Below are 21,107 nucleotides of genomic sequence, written 5' to 3' on the forward strand. Positions count from 1 at the left end.
TATTTTGATGATGATTGTATGATTATGACTGTGAATTGATTCTCACATTCTTGCTAACGGTAAATGTATTTTGTGTAACCTGCCGTGCCTTCTTTACATAACGAGGGCCACACTGGAAATAAGTATCAGACCATATTATGACTTTCTTGGGGATTTTTAACGTGCTTAAGGTGTTTTAAAAGTCATCAATAAATCAAATCAAATTTACAGCTGGTGTAGCTATAATTCCTGCTACAAAATAAATAAAGCTTTCAAATAAAGCTGCAAGTAAAGGAGAGAGATCAGACCTGAGAGATTAAAGTCTTATAAACACGAGTCCATGAGGCTGGAAACGTGACCTACGGTCACCAGACTATGGACTGTGAGGTGACGTGTAATGCATTTCTGCCAATCAGCATTAATTAAATCCTACCTCTTGCCTTTCTGAGTGTGAACTGTTTCATCACATTGACAGGTGGATTGAACCGGGGAGTGACCGAGCCAAATCCAAAGCAAACAGCTTCAATTGGCTTCAACCTATGAGGAAAGGTTTCATTTTGGTAAACTTGGGGCGTTTGCCGACTGTAATACTCGTCGTTTTGCATTACATTTCCTCTATCCGACATATTCAGCAAACTAAGCTGTAAAAAAACTATTTTCCCACCAAAGGAATTATGGCGGTCTGGTGGAATACAGGAGATATGTTGGACAGCCTGGACCTGGAGGAGAATTCAATAGTCTCTCGGGTAATTCAGGCAGTCGGGCTCTTTGGAGATATTCTTTCTTTAGAGGACACTATGGAGCCGATAGACTTCTTCTCTGAGGACCAAATAGAGGATGGGATTGGCAAAAGTCTTGACGGTGTTGAAGGGGCCGCAAAAGGTGAGCTGGAATTGACAAAAAGTCTTCAAGACACAGATGACAAAAAGGTAAAAGATGAGGAAACTCTGAGAGAAACAGTGACAATGGAGAAAGATGGAGAGGAACTGTTGGAGAAAGAGAGAGAGAAGGACGAAAAGGCAGAAGAAGAAAAACAGATTGAGGACTGGAAGGATAAAAATGAAGGCAAAGGGGGAAACGAAAAGGAAGAGGAGGGGGGAAAGGAAGGGGAATGTATCGCAGAAAAAGAAAAACAGGAAGAAGTGGAGAAAGAGGAAAACATGGAAAAAGAAGATGACGGAAATGTGGAAATGGAGATAGCAAAGCAGGAAGAGGTGAGGGTGGCAGAAGAGGAAGAGAGTGATAAAAAGGTAGAGAAGCTGATAGAGGAAAAGGAAGAGGAAACAGTGGAGAAAGGTGGAGACGAGGAGAAGATTGAAGGAGAGAAAGTAGAAGCAGAAAAGGAAGAGGTGGACAGAGTGGAGACAGAGAAAGACAAAAAGGTGGAAGAAGAAGAGAGAGAAGTAGAAAAGGGGAAATCCATGAAGGAGGAGAAAGAACATGTGGAAAAAGAGGAGACTACTGAGATTGAAGAAGCAGAGACAAAGACCGAGAGAAAGAAGGAAGAAGAGGTGGATGAGAAAGAAAAAGAGGGACAGGAGAAAGTAGATGGGGAACAAGGAGGAGAGGCAATGGAGAAGATGGAAGGAGAGAAAGAGATAGAGAGACAGGAAGAAGATGAAAAAGAAGAGGAGGAGGCAGCAAGGGAACAAGTGGAGGAAGAAAAAGAGGTAGAGAAACACGAGGAAGAAGAGGTAGAGGAGAAAGAAGAAGAGACTGAGGTGAGGGAGCATGAAAAGTTGGTAGAGGAAGAGAAAGGAGAGAAGAACATAGGGAGACAAGAGGAAGAAGAGGTAGAGGAAAAGAAAGAAGCGAAAGAGGTTGCAAAGGATCAAGGAGAGAAGAAAGCGAAAGAGACAGAAAGAAAGGAGGATGAAGAGATTGAGGAAAAAGAAGAAGAGAACGAGGTGGAAAGAGAACAGAAAGAGAAGTCAGAGGAAGAAGCAAAGAAAGAGGTAGAGAGTAATGAAGAAGAAGAGGTAAAGGTAAAGGAGGTAGAGGAAGAAGAAAAGGAGGTTATGAAGGAACAAGGAAAGAAGGAAGAGGAAGCAGAGAAAGAGATAGAGATGGAAAGACACAAGGAAGAAGTGGTAGGAGAAAGAGAAGAAGAGAAGGAGGTAGAGAGGGAACAAGAAGAGGAGGTAGAGGAAGCAGAAAAAGAGATAGAGGAAGAAAAGGTAGAGGGAAAGGAAGAAGAAAATGAGGGAGCTAAGGAACAAGGATGGGAGGATGAGAAAGAAAAAGAAGCAAGGAAAACGAGAGCAATAGAAAGACATGAGGAAGAAGAGGTAGGAGAAGAAGAAGAAGAGACAAAGGTAGAGAGGAAACAAAAAGAGAAGGCAAAGGAGGTAGAGGAGGAGAAAGAAGGAGACAAAGACATAGATATAGAGAGACATGAGGAAGAAGAGGTAGGGGAAAGAGAAGAAGAGAAAGGGGTTGAAAGGTTGGAAGAAGAGGAGGTAGAGGGGAAAGAAGAGAAAGAGCTAAAGAGGGAGCAAGGAGAGAAGACAGAGGAAGAGAAAGAAGGAAAGAAAGAGGTAGAGATGGAAAGATGGGAAGAAAACATCAAAGAAAAAGAAGTAGACAAGGCAGAGGAAGAGAAGGAAGCAGACAAAGACATGGGGAGAAAGGAGGAAGAAGAGGTAGAGCCAAAGGAAGAAGAGAAGGAGATAGAGAGGGAACAAGGAGAGAAAGCCAAGGAGGAAGTAGAGAAGAAGAAGAAGAAGACGGAGAAAGAGGAACCAAATGACGTGGTACAGGAGAGTTCTCAGATCCAGCGCACTCCATCAGATTTACGCACATCATCGCTGTCGCCACCATCATCATCATCACCCCTACATGACCTCAAGTTCCCTAAAACACCGCTTAATGACGCTGAAGCTCCCAGAATCCTTATGGATCAAGAGAACAGCGCCGGAGCTGCTGCCAAAACCCACATCGCCAACGTTTGTCCCACATCGTCGAGCAGGGACAATGAGAGCGAGAACTCTTTGCCAAGCAGGGACCGGGCAGATCCCAACACAGAGCCCAACGCTGAACCCCAGACACCAACTCTAACTACTCTTCCCAAGTTTCTGAGAGAGACAAACGAAGAAGAATCGGCCGTGGGATTGAAGGACTCCAAGGGGGCACCGCCGTTGGAGACATTGCATGGATCGGACACTTCAGCTGAAGCGGAGAAGCGGCTTGCAGCGACATCGGCTGAGGAAGAAACACAGAGTTCAGGGAACCAAGAAGACTCAAGATCTTTGTCTTTGACATCATTTCCTCCTGCAGGACATCAAGGTGTTTTAGAAACTCTGTCACCGGAGGAAAAAGGCCAAACAGCATCTGAACCAGCAGCTGACGAAGACACCCGAGACACTGCACCTGAACTAAAGGTTCACCTAGAGAAAGGTAAACAAAATCAAGCCTCCAGAAATACTGTTAATACTACTACTACCACCAACACTACTACTACCATTACAACTACTAGTACTACTACAACCCTACTACTACTACTACTATGACCATTACTACTACCACTACTACTACTACCACCACCACTGCTACTACCATTACTACTACCATTAGTACAACCACCACTTCTACTAATACTCTAGTACTACTGTTGCTACTACTACTACTAGAAGGCCTGCTATTACTACTGCTGCTACTACAACAACTAGTATTACTACTACTGCTATTAGTACTAATACTACTAGTACTACTACTAATAATATAACTGTGCTGTAAAATCAAGTCAAATTAGGTGATCTGTAAGTCCAAATCAGTGAGGCAGATTGCACATTAGGCAACAAAAGTGATTTAAATTTTTCTATTTCCAGTTTGCCATAGTTGTAACTCTAACACCTTCAGTTAATTTGTTATCGGTCCTAAAATACTTGGCTGGATGTAGTTCAGTTTGGTTTAGAGGGTACAGAGTAGAGACTCTGTACCCTCTAAACTTGGTACAATCTTACATAACAGCAATTATGATGAACTGGAATGACACAATTACACAAACTAGGGAATCAGGCTGGAGAGTTAATTAATTCACTCATTAAAATCTAATTAAAATTCCACAAAGTTGCCACTCATCAGTTGCCAAAAGCAAGTGTCTGATAATGACAAAGCCTCTCACGCAGACAATTAAATCACTTCATATCATGAATTAACATAGGGGCCTTTGACAAACAAGTTAAATATTTTACTAAAACAAAATTCTATTTCCACTTTTATATTCAGAGTTACTGGCATCAGGCTCCACATTGCTGGATGAGAAAGTGACATTGATGGACGCCACTGCTCAATCTGTGATGGGGGCCGGGCAAGGAAACAAAGAGATGGGTCCGACGCAGAACTCATCCGGCGGGGAATCGATAAGAAAACCTCAAGGAAACCAGGTGGAAGTGGAAGTGAAGGAGGAGGAGGAGGAGGAAGAGACGATGGAGGGACAGAAAGAGGAAGGAGGCCAAAACTCCCATGAGATGAACGGTGAGGCGGAAGCAGCGGATGACAAGGAAAACAGCAGCGGTCAAACGTCAAAGTACAACACTGTGTCATACAGACGGATCCGGAAAGGCAACACCAGACAGAGGATTGACGAGTTTGAGTTCATGATGAACTTGTGAGGGTGAAAGACTGTCGGTGGGTTCGGTTCGATTCACAAAACAGCTTTGTGTGATGCTGGGTGGCAGATTGGCCCGGTGGTCCTATAACCAAAGGGTCACTGGTTCAATCTAAAGGCTGAAGTGTCCAACAACAGCTGTGTGTCCTGGAGCAAATCACTGAACCCTTACCTACTTTCTCATTGTACAGTAGCTTCAAAAATGCTTGCTGCTTTCCGTTGTTTCATATCATTATAGAATTAATGCTTTGGGGTTTGTTTTTTTTTGGCTGCTGGTCAGAGCAAGTATGCAATTTTAAGAATCACTTTGGGCTCTGGTAACTTGTGATGGGAATTTGTCATTATTTTTGACATTTTATAGATTAAATGATTAATCGTCTCTAAATGAAAAAATGATCAATAGATTCATCAATAATGAAAATAATCGTCAGTTGTAGCCCTATTAGCAGTAGCTGCTATTTTTCAGTATGGGCTAGTGGAGAATTGTTCACTATGCTATCCTGAATTTTAATGATGACTGAAAATCCTTACACTTACAATATCCACTAATGCTATGTATAGCTTATATAGCTGGAAAATATAATTTTTTGATTCATAGTTGGTTCATATCGTTTTCAAGGTACGCACCAGAACCTGACGGTCTTTGTCGTAAATTTATGGTTGAATTAAATGGTATAAGAGCTTACAACGCCTCATACAGAATTGTGTTTTGTGCATTTGTATAATTCACAGGAGACAGTTTGTCAGCAGACTTTTGGTCATGTTATCTGTGATTTGCAGGCTTTCTTATGTCTCAGTGTTACATCTATTGAGAGGTGACTGTGGCTCTGACCTCTGCACTCTTTATAACTGGTTGCTTGTAATGTTGGTGATCTAGGAATTTAAACTTATTCTACTGTTGCACTCATTGAAAGTCACTCTTCAGCTAAACGCCTAAATGTTAATCCAAAATGACTCTCCCAAATTTCTTATTAAAACAAATTCTTCTCCCTTGACTGTTTTATAACTTCTTATCGTAAACTCATCACATTTACACATTTATCTGTAGATTACTGTTGTGAGATTGTAGATTTATGACGGTGTAGCCTGATGTTTATTATGGTACTCATTGGTATGGTAGTATATCATTCTGTTAAACTCTGAATTGGGCCTCTATAGGAATGTTCACCTTGGATTATGGCACAAGGGATATTAACATTATATCCTGTGTATTGATAAAATTATATTACAGATTATGAATCATGTCTTAATACAAAATGAATCATGTCTTAATACATTAATGATATAGCTGCGTAAATTAAACAGACAACTTATAAAGTGATTCTCAAATGACACATGCTGGTGTACAGTGAGTCTTAGAGTAGCTTTGGATTTTAAACAAACTCAGATTTTACATAAAGTACAAATCAACACAGTAAAACAGTATGCTACAAGGGTAGACGCAGTAGGCTATCACACACTGAAGTGATCAGAATTGGCAATCCATGTATTGCAAAATTAAATTGAATTAGCCCAGTTTGCTCAGTGTTGTTTACTCCCTTTATCATACCAAACTTTGACATTTGACAGGAGAAGGGCACACTCTGCAAAACATGTATGACAATTTAAATCCACTGAAATGCTGACTGGTTTACAGATAATTCAAGCTGGTTGCCTAGTGACCAAAGCATATTTGTGTGTTTGAGTGTTTTTGGAGCGTTTGTGTATTTTGAGTATAGTGCACAGCAACTCTCTGGTTTTTTCAAAACTGGAGAGACAAAACTCACATAAATGTTATTGGCTGCTATGTTAGCTTGATAGCATTTTGTCTTTTGGGTCACAACCAGGCCACAACCAGGCCACAACCAGGCCACAACCAAGCCACAACCATAAACCGAACTATGACACAGCTTAATTTCTGGCCTGTAAGCATTTTGTGCTCCTGAATCAAGCCACTTTTTAATGGTCATGCAGTTGTTTGACAACAGAAACAAAAAATATGTGAATAACAACATTATGTTATTTATTTCATTGAAATTCAAAATAACATATGACAGAATGGGTAGGAGGGGAAGGAAAGTGGTCTTCCTTCCCCTCGCTTCCGGGTTGGAAGTTCAAGAACTACAAAACCCACAACCGCCAGCGCCTGCGCAGTGACGTCACTCTCCGGGAAGTGTCGGACTGGAGCTCTGTTAGCGGTGTGCGTTTGGCAACAAAAGACTCTTTAGAAGGAGTTAGCGAAATTTTTGGACGCTTTCGATAATAATTTGGGGATCATATCAAAGGTAGGTTTGTCGGCGGATTGATATTCACAGATGTTATTTAATTTCAAGGCTAAAATCGCTGAAACAGTAGCTTTATTGTGAATGTTGGTGTAGCTAGCTTGCGTTAGCTAGCAAGATGGCTCCATCTAGTTACTGCGGAACAATAACAAAGAGTGAATCACCATGCAAATTAGAGGGTGATATACGTCCGTATCCAGCACTGGGATGTCCCTGATAACCAATTTTTCTTTGATTTATTTGGCAATAAATGGTTTTAACTGTTTAATTTGGTGATATGTAAACGTGCTGTGGGGTCCCTTCCGTTTCAGGCAGTAGCTATGGCCCCGGCGCAGTGATGACACCGCTGCTATTACTGTCCGTTGGAGGAAGAGGAAGAAGGTGATGATGACACGCAGTTAGCTGGCTGGCTGGCTGGCGGACGGACGGACATAGCTGACTGTCTGCGGTGTCGCCCAAAAACCAGAAGACCCGTGACTGACGAAGAGAGACGAAGAAGATGCCGAGGAGAAAGCAATCAAACCCGCAACCGGTGAAATGTAAGTCACTCAACCGCATCTTCTAGTATCTTCTAGTATCTTCTGTATCTTCTAGTGAGTTGAATCTGTTGCTGATGTGATATCTCTCTCTCTCTCTCTCTCTCTCTACAACGCTTCATTCACTGTCTCTTTCTGTTAACTTTAGGGAAGTGGCTCATGGTTTCTGTTCATCCATGTAGAAATCTTTTGCCATACCTTTTTAAGTTTTAAACTGTTTGATAGATAGTTCATCTGATACCTGAGAGATTTGTTGGGACTTATTCTGGTGATTTGCTCTGGAAACACCATATTTGATTTTGTTCGACCAGTCTTAACGTTTCATATTGCAGGCTACTTCCCTGAGAGAGGAAGAGATAATATTGGAGACATTTTGTTTTTTCAGTAGATGTGTGTGTGTGTGTGTGTGTGTGTGTGTGTGTGTGTTATCTCATCCTGAATGTTCTGGCTCAGTTGGACTCTCCGCTTCCTCTCTTCCTCCTCTCTGCTTCCTGTCTCCACTTCCTCTTCACCATGGTAATCAGCCCATACCTGACCTCCCTCCCTCTCTCCCTCCCTCCCTCTCTTTCTCCCTCCTTCCTTGTCTCCTTCCCTTACTCCCTCCCTCCTACCTTTCTTTCACTGCTTCCCGTTTCTCTTCCCGCTCACTCCTTTTCTGTCTTTTGTTCTGAAAAGTGGCAAAACAGACGTTTAACTGTATGGAAATGTCATGGATTATTATTACTTAGACATCTCTGCTGTCTCTTCTCTGCCTCTCTTCTCTCTCTGTTTCTCTCACTCTCCTGTTTCATCCTTTCTTTCAGTCCGCTTCCTTTTTCCTGGATCTCTAGCTTTCCTTTCCTCCCTCAACCCCATTCCTCACCCTCCAACTCTTCCTCCTCTGCACTTATCTCATCCTCACCGATTTCCTTTGCTTGTCTGCCACAGTCTTCTCCCCCCTTTCTCTCTCTCTCTCTCTCTCTCTCTCTCTTCCTCGTTCTCCCCCATCCCCCCTTCCCTCTACACTTCTTCATCTTCTTTTCTAAGCACAGATCGTCTCGATCACTCTGCTTCTCTCCATTCCTTTACCCTTTGCTCTTACAGTCTCAAGCCAGAATTTGTTTGGCCATAGAAATCTTGTGTATAGTCTCATAGATTCCTGTAAAGATTGACTTTTGTTTATATATGGAAAATTAGTTTTCATAACTCTCATAATCATCAATCATAATTCAAAACGAAACTCTGTTTTACGTGAATATTTACAAAAACAAACACTATAAACGGGCCTTTTACACCCTGAAAAGAAATGTAAAACTTCCAATGATACCCAACTCTTTATTGCAATCTAATGTAAATCTAGATTAGATGGAAAACAGGAGGCGATCGGGCCTTTTGAAGAACCTGCCTGAGGAGCTTCAGGCTGATTCAGTCACTATATTTTTTTGGCTTCATTCCTACTCTATTCCCCCTCTTAAAACTCACTGTTATTGCCTTTACTTTGATGTTTCTTCCGTGGCTTACATTGGTTTTTGCTTGTACTATTGATTTTATCCTTTTTCGTTTTTATTTACTCCTTTGTAAAGCATTTTGTAACTGTTTTGACAAGTTCTATACAAACAGTAATGACTGACGTGTGTGTGTGTGTCTTTGTGTGTGTGTGTAGTGGAGTCGGAGGACGGGGCGGTGGTGTGTGAGCCAGGTTGTCTGGTTTTGGAGAGTGACTTCCTGCTGAGCGGAGAGCTGGAGTTTGGAGACTCTGAGATCATGGGGCTGGACAGAGACGCTGGTCAGTGATATATATACTATACACACACACACACACACACACACACAGGGTTGCACACAGAGTGGGAAACCAGCCAAATACTGTAAAATGTTGGCTGTGGCTGGTAAGTTTGTCAACTCTACCAGACACTTTGGCAGGTGACCAATCAACATTTGGAGACTCATTTTATTCTGAAAATCTAGTTGGCTGGCAAAATGGTAAAAGATCAGGTTACTAGTCACTGTGGCTAGTGGATAAAGAAGTTAGTTTCCTGCTCTGGTTGCACGATTGGCATTCACTAGTATCAGAGAGGGGATGCACATATGCCTTCACTGCTGATACTGATCTCTCGTACTAATCTTTAAAGGGATAGTTCACATTATTTTTTGCCCTTAGTGCTGTTGATGCATGGTGAGTTCCACTGGATCAGTATTCTCTGGTTGGGTTTCAGTAAACATTGGCAACACTTTATTTGGATAATCCAGCTTGATACTCTACTTACTATCAGTGACAAAATATAGATGTTCCACAAAGTGTTGCTTGCCTATTTGCTGTGTCTTTACAGGCCAAGAAACCATAACCCTGACCTCATTTTGAAACTTAACCCTAACCCGACGCTGTTTTTATCCCAAACCCAGACACATCTATAGACTCAGTAGACTTTTAGTGACACGTTATAATCCGCAGTAGACTATCCAAATAAAGTGTGACCGCAACATCTAGATAGTATTTTCCTAGCAAGCCGAAAGTGTTCCACCTACACGCGAGCATTTTAACAAACACTGCTGTACGCTACAGGCAAATCAGGAGTAACAAGTATTCTTAATTAGATAGGTGAACACTCATATCACATTGTTTCTCTTTCACATTGTATCTCTTAGTCCACCTCGAACATCTGTTGTATCACTACATTTGACAGAGCATACGAATGATTAGCAGCTTAGAGAAGTGGGCTTGAGACTGGAATATAATAATAATAATGATAATAATAATAAACTTTATTTGTATAGCACCTTTATTAACAGTGTTACAAAGTGGTTCACAAAACAAGTACAAAATCCAGCAGAAAACATAATAAAAAAAGAAAAAATATAAGGAAAAGATATAAAAGAGGACGTAAAATCAACAGTAAAACCAAATCATGACTTTGACTTCAGGCTTTTTTGTATAAAAGAAGGTTTTAAGAAGGGATTTAAAAGACTACAGAATTTGCTAGGCTTTGGAAGGTCGCTGGTTCGAATCCCCAGGCTGGCTGGTAAAATCCTGGTGAGGAAGTGCATGAGAATCACTTTCCCCTCCCCCAGTAACTACTGTTGCTATGCTGGATAAATACCCTTTAAAAATATTGTTGATATGTCACACAGTGCATCAATGCCTGCCATTAAATAGCTGAGGAGTGGTGTGATATGACAACCGATACAAAGGCTTTGTCTAATGTAGCGATGCAAAACAAGCTCCACAAACAAAATAGGTCCCAATTTGCAGATCAAATTTGGTAATATGAATAATATCATATCAGTGCTGTTATCTAAGCAGTGGTGTTTCTCTACTTAGGCAAGGAATAATTATATTTGCAACAATAGAGCTATTCTTCTGCACACTGAAATGTGTCCAACCTGTTCCATCACTTTTTAAAATCTTTTAAGGGCGTTTTTTTGTTTGTTTGTTTGTTTGTTTTTTTAAAGAAACAACAGCAAACACTTCTTTTGGGCCCCAGGCTTTGTCAGGCTCGCTCAGTGGGTTGCAGGTGTTGAAATCGACTCCGCTGACAGTCATGCGACTCTTCAATTTTCATATATACACTCACCGAGCACTTTATTAGGAACACCTGTACACCTGCTTATTCATGCAATTATCCATTCAGACAATCATGTGGCAGCAGTGCAATGCATAAGATCATGCAGATACAGGTCAGCAGCTTCAGTTCATGTTCACATCGAACATCAGAATGGGGAAAAAATGTGATCTCAGTGACTTTGACTGTGGCGTGGCTGTTGGTGCCAGACGGGCTGGTTTGAGTATTTCTGAAACTGCTGATCTCCTGGGATTCTCACTTACAGCAGTCTCTAGAGGTTACACAGACTGGTGTGAAAACAAAAAACATCCAGTGAGCGGCGGTTCTGCGGACGGAAACGCCTCGTTGATGAGAGAGGTCAGAGGAGAACGGTCAGACTGGTTGGAGCTGACAGAAAGGCAGCAGTAACTCAGATAACCTCTTTACTACTGTGGAGAGCAGAAAAGCATCCCAGAATGCAACACACATCCAACCTTGAGGCGGACGTCACTCTGGTAGCCGGTTGACACGGAGCTGAAAGCTGATAGCTACCCAGTGTTAGTATGGTGTTCCTAATAAAGTGCTCGCTGATATCTAATTTGCAAGTAGTGTACAGGATGTTTAACTTCATCACATGCTACTCACTCACCAGGACTTCACCTATTGGAAATACCGATGTAGACTCATTACAGACTCGTTACTGAGACTAGTTGAACTCTAAAAAAAAATGTCCGCATTGCAATGAGTCACTGTAACTACTTTTTTTTTAATCTTTTCTGAAAAAGTTAATATATTTGCATTTGATTCATCAGAAAATCTTACACTTGACGTTTTCCAAATACCATCATGGTTCGCCTTCTTTTTTGAATGTTAATTTGTAAATAACCACAAATACACCCAACACTGTCGTTTTAGTAATTGAGAGACTAAACATCGATGTAAATATATAGGTACGACTTTTCCCTGGAGTGTGTGTGTGTGTGTGTGTGTGTGTGTGTGTGTGTGTGTGTGTGTGTGTGTGTGTGTGTGTGTGTGTGTGTGTGTGTGTGTGTGTGTGTGTGTGTGTGTGTGTGTGTGTGTGGTCGTGTTCTACACAAGAAGCAATCGTGCCGCTGTTTTCTTCTTCTATTTCCAGATTAATATCCCATTAGATGACAAGCACAGTTTGTGGCACAAGATTGCTTCTGACATAATTGCTGAAATCCAAAAGCAAAACAAATTTTATGTCAAAATATGATAATAATAACTGTCAAAACAAGTTGATTCTGCTGGTTTCCACGTAGAGAAATGCTTGATTGCGTAATGATGCATAAAATAAGTTTATTTGACACAGTAGTTTAACACTTAAGTTTACAAATATGAGTTTTAGAATAGAACTGGACCTCTGAATGATGGTTTTAGGGGGAGGAGACAAACTTATTTAAAACCATGTGGCCGGTGTGAATTTTCCACCCAGCATACAATGCAGTTATTTCTTCTTCTGCAGTCTCTTGCAGTTTTGGCTGCGCGAGACACGCCCAGACGCACAATGTTCCACCGGTTTTCTTTGACAAACACACAAACCCTTTTTGTTGTCACGCACACATTCCTTCTCCGACACAGCCGGACGAAAAAGTTAAACGCATTTCCTCAGGGTTATTTTTCAGGATTTTAGGTTTATTGGACATGGAATTTACTTCAATTGATTTCAAGTGGGTGATCACCTTTTTGTGTTCGAGGATCGAGGATTTAAAAAAAATAGTTTTGAAGGCCGATACAGATATTTTGTACCAATCTGTAAATTTTACCACTTTCATGCCCAAAAACTGCAAGTATTCAGTGTTTTTCCCAGAATTTATTCATGTTAAGGCCTCTGAAACAGCATTTATCACATCCCTTAAATAGTCATTTTCTATTTCCAAAAACGTTTCTCTTTCCTTCTCTCCGTTACTCTCCAGGTATGACGGTCTTCTCTCTGAGCGTGGACGACGACCCTTCAGCGCCGACAGACTCCGCCTTCCCAGCTTTCCTCTCCTGTAAAGGGTGTGGCCATCTTTTGGGAGACACCCCTTTGGGGGCGGGCTTAGATCTAGGTAGATGTCGCACCATTTGATTTATTTTTTCTTTCTGGGGAAAACCACTGCACCTGTAAGAGTGTGTGCAGTGAAGCCGGGCCTTTCCACAAATCGGGGCCTGTTATAGAATCAAGAGGAAGGGGAAATCATAATAGCTGCTAAATAAATAATTATCTGTTTGTCTTGGTTATCTAATACACTACCAGTCAAAAGTTTGGACACATGCATTTTTCTTTATTTTAACTATTTTCCACACTTTAGAATAATATTAAAGACATCAAAACTATGAAATAACACAAATTGAATTATGCAGCAACCACAAAAAGTGTTAAACAAATCAAAACTATCTTATATTTTAGATTCTTTAAAGTAGCCGCCCTTTGCCTTGATGGAAAGGCAAAGGCTTTGGAAAGAAATTCATACATAGGATCAACTTCACTATTTATATTTGTCTAAGAAACACATTTCAAGCATTTAAGCATAATGGCTTTAAGAGAATGAAAAACATGGTACAAACACGGTTCTAATATACTCTTTTTTTATTTTGTTGAAGGGGCGGGGCTGGACCTGGGGGCGGGGCTTTACTGCCTAACATGTGAGGAAGGCCTGCAGTTAGAGCAGCGCGTGGCGATGCTCGACTCGTCGCAGGAGGAAGGGCCGGATTTGGCCGACCAGCCCGTCGACAGCGGCTCCGAACGGAAGAGGCGGGGCGGAGCGGGCGACCTCCCCGCCAAGCTGTACTCCTGCTCGCTGTGCGCCTTCGCCTCGCGCTACTCCAACCACCTGAAGCGCCACATGCGGACGCACGACGGGCAGAAGCCGTACCGCTGCCCCGTCTGCCCCTACGCCTCGGCCCAGCGGGTCAACCTGCAGCGCCACGCCCGCACGCACACGGGCGAGAAGCCGTACCGCTGCCACCAGTGCAGCTACGCCTGCAGCTCCCTCGGCAACCTGCGGAGGCACCAGCGCATGCACTCGCAGGAGAGACCGCAGCGGAGGGAGAAGGAGAAGAGACGGGCGAGAAGGAAAAAGACGGACGCCGAAACTGAAGAAGGTAACGTGGCGAAGAAACACGCACACCTGCAAGAGGTCTGATTGTAGAAATCTCCTGTTTTCTCTCCTGGTCACACTGGCAGGGTGGGGTTTACATCGAAATAAAAGTCTCTCAGCAGATTATAACCTTTTTACAAGCCATCCAGTAATATACTGTCAGTTGTGGGCGGTACTGTAAATGCCAGATTCCCCTACACTCAACATTCAAAAAATAAAACTTGCTCAAGTAAAAGTAGGAGTAAATATTGAAGTAAAAGTACATAATTAAATATACTCGAAGGTAGCATTACTCTTAAAAGCCCACACAAAACACAGATCACATTTACACACCTCCTGAGCAAGAGTTTTCCCCCCCTAACGCAGTACCCAAACATTAAATTACACACACACACACACACACACACACACACACACACACACACACACACACACACACACACACACACACACACACACACATTATCAACCAGTGCATCATTTATAACTGTTACCACATCTGTCAATCTTGTAGTGTAAAGTGTAAAATAACCTCCCTAAACCTCTCACCAACTATAATGTAAACATGCCAGCAAATGCCACACCGGTTAAATTGTAGTTCTTTTAAGAGTCTATAGTGGATTTCATATCAAGCAATTCATAAGCAGGAGACACCATCAGTGTCATTCCAGGAGCCATGTGCAGTAAGCCTGACATGCAAAGATGCAACTGAATTGACTAGCAACAAGGTCCATGAAATGACAAGTAAGGGCAAGAAAATAAATATAAATTTCCCTGATGGAGAAAATGAAGTGCAAGGGGAAGTAAAGAGAGCAGGTTCTCATTCTCTTTTATAGTCTGCCTGAACAGAAACATCACATTATTTAAGCCGACATGGGAGTATTTGGTCATTTGTAATTTTGGAACCACAGGCCAGAGCGAAAAGAAAAAAGGGGAAGCGAAACGTCACGAAACTGAAAGACTTTGAAAAGAGGAAGAGAAGCTGTCTCTCCGCTCGACTGCTTATCAGTCTTAAACGGACCGGTATCGAGCCGAGGACGCTCTGCATCCAGAGCAACGTGTGCTGACTGCAACAGCAGAGTGAGCTTCAGTTCACCAGCGGTGCAAGCAGCCAATTGTAAAGAGGTCAAAGGTCAGAAGAAATAAGCTGAGGAGGTAGAAAGGATTGTTTTAGTTCAAGAAAATAGTATATTAGAGCACGTAGAGGAGGAAGACATGGAAGAGGCGGTATTTCTTTCTCTCTTCAGAGTATTTCTTTCAAGCTTGTGATAGAAGAGACGTTTTTTCAATATCAGTACACATTCCAGTACTTCAACTTCGATGCTGTTCTTATAGTCCTTTTTTCAGTGCCTGTCTTTGTTAAATGAAAGCATATGCAAAGCAGCAGAATATTCTTTTTTCCTGTGTAACATCTGTGTACATGCATTTGCTTTTCTAGATGGACTCAGGCCATACTCTGTTGATCTGCTCTCTAGGGGGCTCTCTAAAAGCCCCCTAGGCTAGAAGCCAACATTTTGAAGCACATTTTTAACACCTTCAAATTAATACTGATACCAGGAATTGGCATGATACACAGTTTTCGTTGATCAATACCCGTCCCCTATTTTAAAACTCTTTTATCGACATTACTGGACACAGGGAAGCGTGTCATTATATCTGGCCCCCTCCCCACCCACCAGAGGGGCATGGAAAGGTGGTCTATGCTATGTTTTAACCTACATGTAGATAATAAGTCAGATTCCAAAGCCATGAAATTTTTAAATGTTCTGAACTATTATTATTATTATTATTATTATTATTGTGTATTCTTTTCGGCTTTTGCCTGCACAGCACAGGAAAACACAGCGCCTTGTTAAAAAACTGTGTCTTACCCCTTGGTAAGGTTGCTGCAAATTTCATGACCTGTTTAGAAAATACACCAGCAGTTATTCTACCCTCCTCATGTGATGATCTGGTAAATCACCTAAATAACAAACTAAGGACAACTATTGACACTGTTGCCCCTGTCAAACAAAAAAAGGCCAACCCCAAACAGAGAGCCCCCTGGAAAACTGACGAAATTGCTAAGTTAAAGAGAAACTGTCGTGTGGCAGAACGGAAATGGGAAATGTCCACCGTGATATTTTCCGTGAGCATCGTGGTGTGTACAATCAGGCAATTAGAAAAGCTAGACAAGCTCATTTCTCCAAACTGATCAGTGATAATCAGAACAATCCAAAAACCCTCTTCTCAACAGTTGACCGTCTGATTAACCCTGTCCCCTTAGGGTCTGGTGATGTTTTTTCCTCATCCAGATGTGAAGAGTTTGCAGCATACTTCAGGGATAAGATAACCACCATCAGGTCTGGTATTGCTCAGCTAAGGAGCGATACCTTTGAATCCCCCACCTCACTATGTGAGACAACCCATAAAAATCTTACCTAGCACACCTTTAAAATTAGAGTAACTAAACCACAAATGTTAACAGGCAAATCACAAGTCAACGTTGATCTCTGCAAATAAATATGCGAATATTCGATTGTTCGATATGATCGGTAATGTCAATGTTTCTTTTTCTTGTCTGTTACTTACTTCTCCTCTCCACTCTTCTTCTCTTCCATCTTCCCCCCCCCCCCTCCCCTCCCTCCCTCCAGATGCGATGGTGTCCGACCTGACCCTGCGAGTGTCCCAGGACTCGGACTACCTCCAGACGCTGGGGGGCCTCGGCTCGCCCTCCGCCCCGCTGCCCGTCCTCCTCTTCCCCCTGTGCTGCCGGCTGTGCGGCCTGACGCTGGAGGAGGCCGACCTGGAGGGGGACAAGGCCGAGGGGGAGGGGGAGGGGGACGGAGGACAGGTATGTTTCCTAAAGCTTTCATTTGTTGTTTGCATCTGAAACCCCTTTGTTGTGATTGGTCGGCTCACAAAGAAGCGGCACATGCGTTCCTCTAACAAGTTTAAGTTTTCTGAAATTGAGAAAACGTTCTGCTCTGTGTAAAAAGAAGGTAAAAAAAAAGGTCTTGGTACTTAGAAAAAAAGCAAAATACACCCTTAGTGGCCTGAATAGAAATTAACTTCAAAATTAACATAATATGCATGTTCCGTTTAGTGGATGTTTTTTACCAAAAGTGCCTTGCAGTACTGTGACTGCATACATTTTTGCGTTGGAAGCTCCAGTAGGAAACAAACCCACGACTCCACCAGTGCTGCATGCAGCGCTCTGCACACTGAGCAACAGAGCGAATGTAAACTGTAAACTGAATGTAAAGTTCTGGCAGGTTAACGCCGCTCTGCACAAGACGAGACCACATCACTCTGATTTTAGCTTCTTTTGCTGTCAAGTTTGTCAGGCTGGCTTTACACAATGCAACGCTCGTGCAATTAGTTGCAGGTTGCAAATGATAGAAATCCAATTCATGATTCTTATTGGACGGTTCTCCTACGGAACTCCAACACAACTATGTTTCACAGAACTGAAGTTGCATTTAAGTACCATGCACCATGTAAAGCTAGCCTTTGTTTTTTACTCCTTTGTAAAGTGCTTTGTAACTGTGTATTGAAAGGTAATATGTAAAGATGATTATTATTATTATTATTATCCATTGACCTACACAGGACCAGGAAAGTTTCTGTTTCATGTCCTGAATGCTTGTTGTGTTTATGTCCAGGTGTGCCGGCGCTGCTCGCTGGACCTGCTGTCCAAAGACCCGGCCGGTTCCCCCTGCAGCCCGGAGGTTTCTCGGGGGTCCCGGCGGGGTCGGCGGAGCACCAAGCTGTACCGCTGCCCCCACTGCCCCTTCCTGTCCCACTACCCCAACCACCTGGCCCGCCACGCCCACACCCACTCCGGGGAGAAGCCGCACCGCTGCCCGCACTGCCCCTACACCTCGGCGCACCTCGACAACCTGAAGCGCCACCTGCGGGTGCACACGGGCGAGAAGCCTTACCAGTGCCCCTCCTGCAGCTACGCCTGCGGGAACCTGGCCAACCTGCGGCGCCACGAGCGCATCCACTCCGGGGCCAAGCCCTTCCACTGCGGCGTCTGCGGCTACTCCTGCAACCAGAGCATGAACCTGAAGCGCCACATGCTGCGGCACACGGGCGAGAAGCCGTACGCCTGCGCGGAGTGCGGCTACACCACCGGACACTGGGACAACTACAAACGCCACCAGAGGAAACACGGACACAACACCGACAGCTGGGACAAACACACGCCCATCAACGGCCTCAGCTGGGGCAACGACACTCAGGAGAGCCAGAGTCAGGGACAGGAGGATATGTAGGGTGTGTGTGTGTGTGTGTCTGTGTGTGTGTCAAACGTGCATCAGGGTTCCTACGGTAACGTGATAGGAAAAGATAGAGAAATTGGTCTGTGCTTGCTCAAAAACAAAATTTAAATATCATAGAAATTAGTTTTTCAGCATCAAACTGAGCTTAGCTGAATATAAAAGGACAAACTGCTTTATATGTCATGAAATATGATGCGCAAAAACCTGTAGCAACCCTGATGTACACGTGTGACCTCCTTTAGTGTGTGTGTGTGTGTGTGTGTGTGTGTGTGTGTGTTGTATACACTGGTGAACCTTCAGCCCGTTCAGGTTGGGGCTAAACTCAGGTGCCTTCTACGGCCAGGGACTGACTGAATGACTGTAATGCTGCACTGACTTAATCTACGGGCATTAAAACACCAGCATGTGAGTATGAGAGTGAGAGTGAGAGTGTGTGTGTGTGTGTGTGTGTGTGTGTGTGTGTGTCACTAAAACAGTGTGTCTGTGAGAGTGGGATCAGTCTTATTGTCTTAACGGTGACCCATCCAGGAAATGCAGTCCACAAAATCATCTTTTGAATGAGATTGTTGTAGCCAGTTTCAAAATCATGTGTGTGTGTGTGTGTCTGTGTGTGTGTGTGTGTGTGTGTGTGTCTGTGTGTGTGTCTGTGTGCGCCACTGCTGTTTTCTGTAAGCTAACAGTCATGAAGCCAATCTGATGAATGGAAATGTATATTTTTTTCAACAGATAATCTATATTTTGTAAATGTGGGTGGATTTGTGTGAGAATTTAATGGTGTTGTTTTTTTTTTGATATTACAAGAGTGAACTGTTTTCATTTCCATATCTTCTCGCAAACTTTTTAATAAGTGGATTTTGTGAAGTGGCCTGGGAGGGGGTTTTCATCTTGGCAAGCTTGGTTTGGCAATCGGATTTTGTTTTACAGTCGGGTTCCTACGCGGGTTTCAAAATGTATGGAAAATGAGTTTTATAATTTTTGGAAGTTGCACAAAAAGTCTGTAAAAGTATGAAAAAATACTGATGTTCAGACCTGATGTAAAAGTTGTGGCTACATATTGGTGATAGTTGATGCACTGTTATTTCACAGGGGGGGGGGGATCTGGTTGTGATGAATAATCTTAAAGTCACATTGAAATGAAAAATTACTTTTTCACCTTTGTTAGCCAATTCAACAATAAATGCCAAAAAAAAAAAAAATTTCAACAAAATCCTATTGCTTTTACTTCCTCGAAAACTGTATTTTTAGTGATTAGGCCGCTCCCATCACATAAAACTTGCAACTTGGCTAGTATTTAATTTTTTGAAGAAGAAGTTGAAGATTACGCACAGAGCATTTTTGAGTTTTTGAACAGTCCCTCCTTCCACTCCAACATCCTGTTTCAACCAGAAATGAGCCAAATCACCGAAACATTAAGATGCCATTTCCTTGTGACTTTAAGCTACAGAGACAATACTGCCTTATCAAATTCCTCAAATCCATTAAAAGAAATCAAAAGTCTGGAACATATGGAATGTCAAAATGTAAAATTCTCCAGGAACCCAGCTGTAGATGTAAAGGAAGTGAGTAGAGCTTTCTGTCTGAACCCGACAGGTGCTGATGGGGTCGGATAGGGAGGAATTTCTCAAATAAAAATGAGTCTGGCTCGGTTCAAACGGACAGGAAACTGACTGAGGCCAGTTAGGCCTTTAGAACCAAGTGGGACGTCCGCATGCCGGGACTAGACGGACTTGTGAGACTGACAAAATGTACCAATATTTGACAGGTGTCTGGTGCTTATTCAAAATATTGTCAAAGTGCTTTTTTTGACAGGTGTGTTGCAGACAGGGAAAGTCAGGAAATTTGATTAAGTCTCTGGGGAAGTTTACAAACGGGTCGCTTTACAGCAATATAGCAGAACGGGTTTTCCAACTCGTTTCGCACATTTGTTGCGTTGCATGGTGGTTTTCAGCCGGACTGCAGTGACTCTTTACCTCTTAGAAAAACTTTAACAAATCAGGAAGGAATAAAATCGTAGAAAAATCATGGAATTTGACCTCAGGTTCCACGGCGGGAAACCTGTTTTCATTTCAGCAGTTTCTTTTTTGACGAGCTGTAGTTTTAGTTTGCGCTCAACACAAATGGTTTCAGGTTTAACCCTTCGGCTCCCGTCGGGTTTGGACAGAAATCTTTCCGGGTCGAGCCAAGACTCAAAATGTCTAGTCCGTAATGTCAAGCTCTGTTAAGTGACGCTAACCCGTAAAACCCCAAAACACCATTAACCCAGCCATTACTTGAGTGTGATAAGATATCGAATTAACCATCAAATTTAAACTGTGAATTTCTCGGGTCCAGCAAGCGTTTACCGGAGTGAACGAGTCGCAGAAGTAAAAACAGAAGGAGCTGCTGGTGAAATATTTGAACCTAAAAGCCGGAGCGTGGATGGAAAAAGCTCTCCGTACGCTTTGATTAACGATGATCAATATATTCACGCTCAAAATGGATGCATCATTTTCAACGTGTTCAACATTTGTGTCGCTTTTTCTGCGATGAATAAGAACACTCAAAGGATTGTCCCATCGAATCCGGTGTTTTAAGACACTTTTACCACATAGATGTTCTTATTAAGGTGCTGAAAAGTGACACAAATGACCAGACTTTAAAAAAAAATGAACCATCCTTTTTTCTTTTTTTTTTTTTAAGAGTGTGCTATCAGGTTGTGAGCTGAGACTGCCTCCATTCTGCTGGTAATCGTAATCTCTCTTTCTCTCTCTCTCTCTCTCTCTCTCTCTCTCTCTCTCTGTAAAACCTTGTTCACAGTGCCTTCATAGCTCTAATAAAAGAAGTCTGATTGAAGCC

At 42.6% G+C, this 21,107-nt stretch overlaps 1 protein-coding gene across 1 annotated transcript; it reads left to right on the plus strand.

Annotated features, from left to right (window-relative positions):
* Window positions 1-6,742: 6,742 nt before the first annotated feature.
* LOC139920627 (zinc finger protein 513) lies at window positions 6,743-19,468 on the plus strand. The gene is made up of 7 exons (XM_071910668.2): window positions 6,743-6,852; window positions 7,161-7,388; window positions 9,028-9,150; window positions 12,841-12,975; window positions 13,511-14,011; window positions 16,641-16,840; window positions 17,652-19,468. Exons 2-7 carry the CDS (start codon window positions 7,349-7,351, stop codon window positions 18,264-18,266), a joined length of 1,614 nt encoding a protein of 537 aa, XP_071766769.1. The 5' UTR covers window positions 6,743-6,852; window positions 7,161-7,348; the 3' UTR covers window positions 18,267-19,468.
* Window positions 19,469-21,107: the final 1,639 nt, after the last annotated feature.

The sequence above is a fragment of the Centroberyx gerrardi genome, chromosome 21, assembly GCF_048128805.1.
Source record: "Centroberyx gerrardi isolate f3 chromosome 21, fCenGer3.hap1.cur.20231027, whole genome shotgun sequence".
Lineage (NCBI taxonomy): Eukaryota > Metazoa > Chordata > Actinopteri > Beryciformes > Berycidae > Centroberyx > Centroberyx gerrardi.

What these genes read in the sequence shown, in the direction of transcription:
- LOC139920627 (XM_071910668.2), top strand. Translation starts at nt 7,349, where the DNA reads ATGCCGAGGAGAAAGCAATCAAACCCGCAACCGGTGAAAT. An exon ending in GGGGCTGGACAGAGACGCTG is followed by an intron (nt 9,151 to 12,840) that starts GTCAGTGATATA and finishes GTTACTCTCCAG; the next exon opens with GTATGACGGTCTTCTCTCTG. An exon ending in GGGGGCGGGCTTAGATCTAG is followed by an intron (nt 12,976 to 13,510) that starts GTAGATGTCGCA and finishes ATTTTGTTGAAG; the next exon opens with GGGCGGGGCTGGACCTGGGG.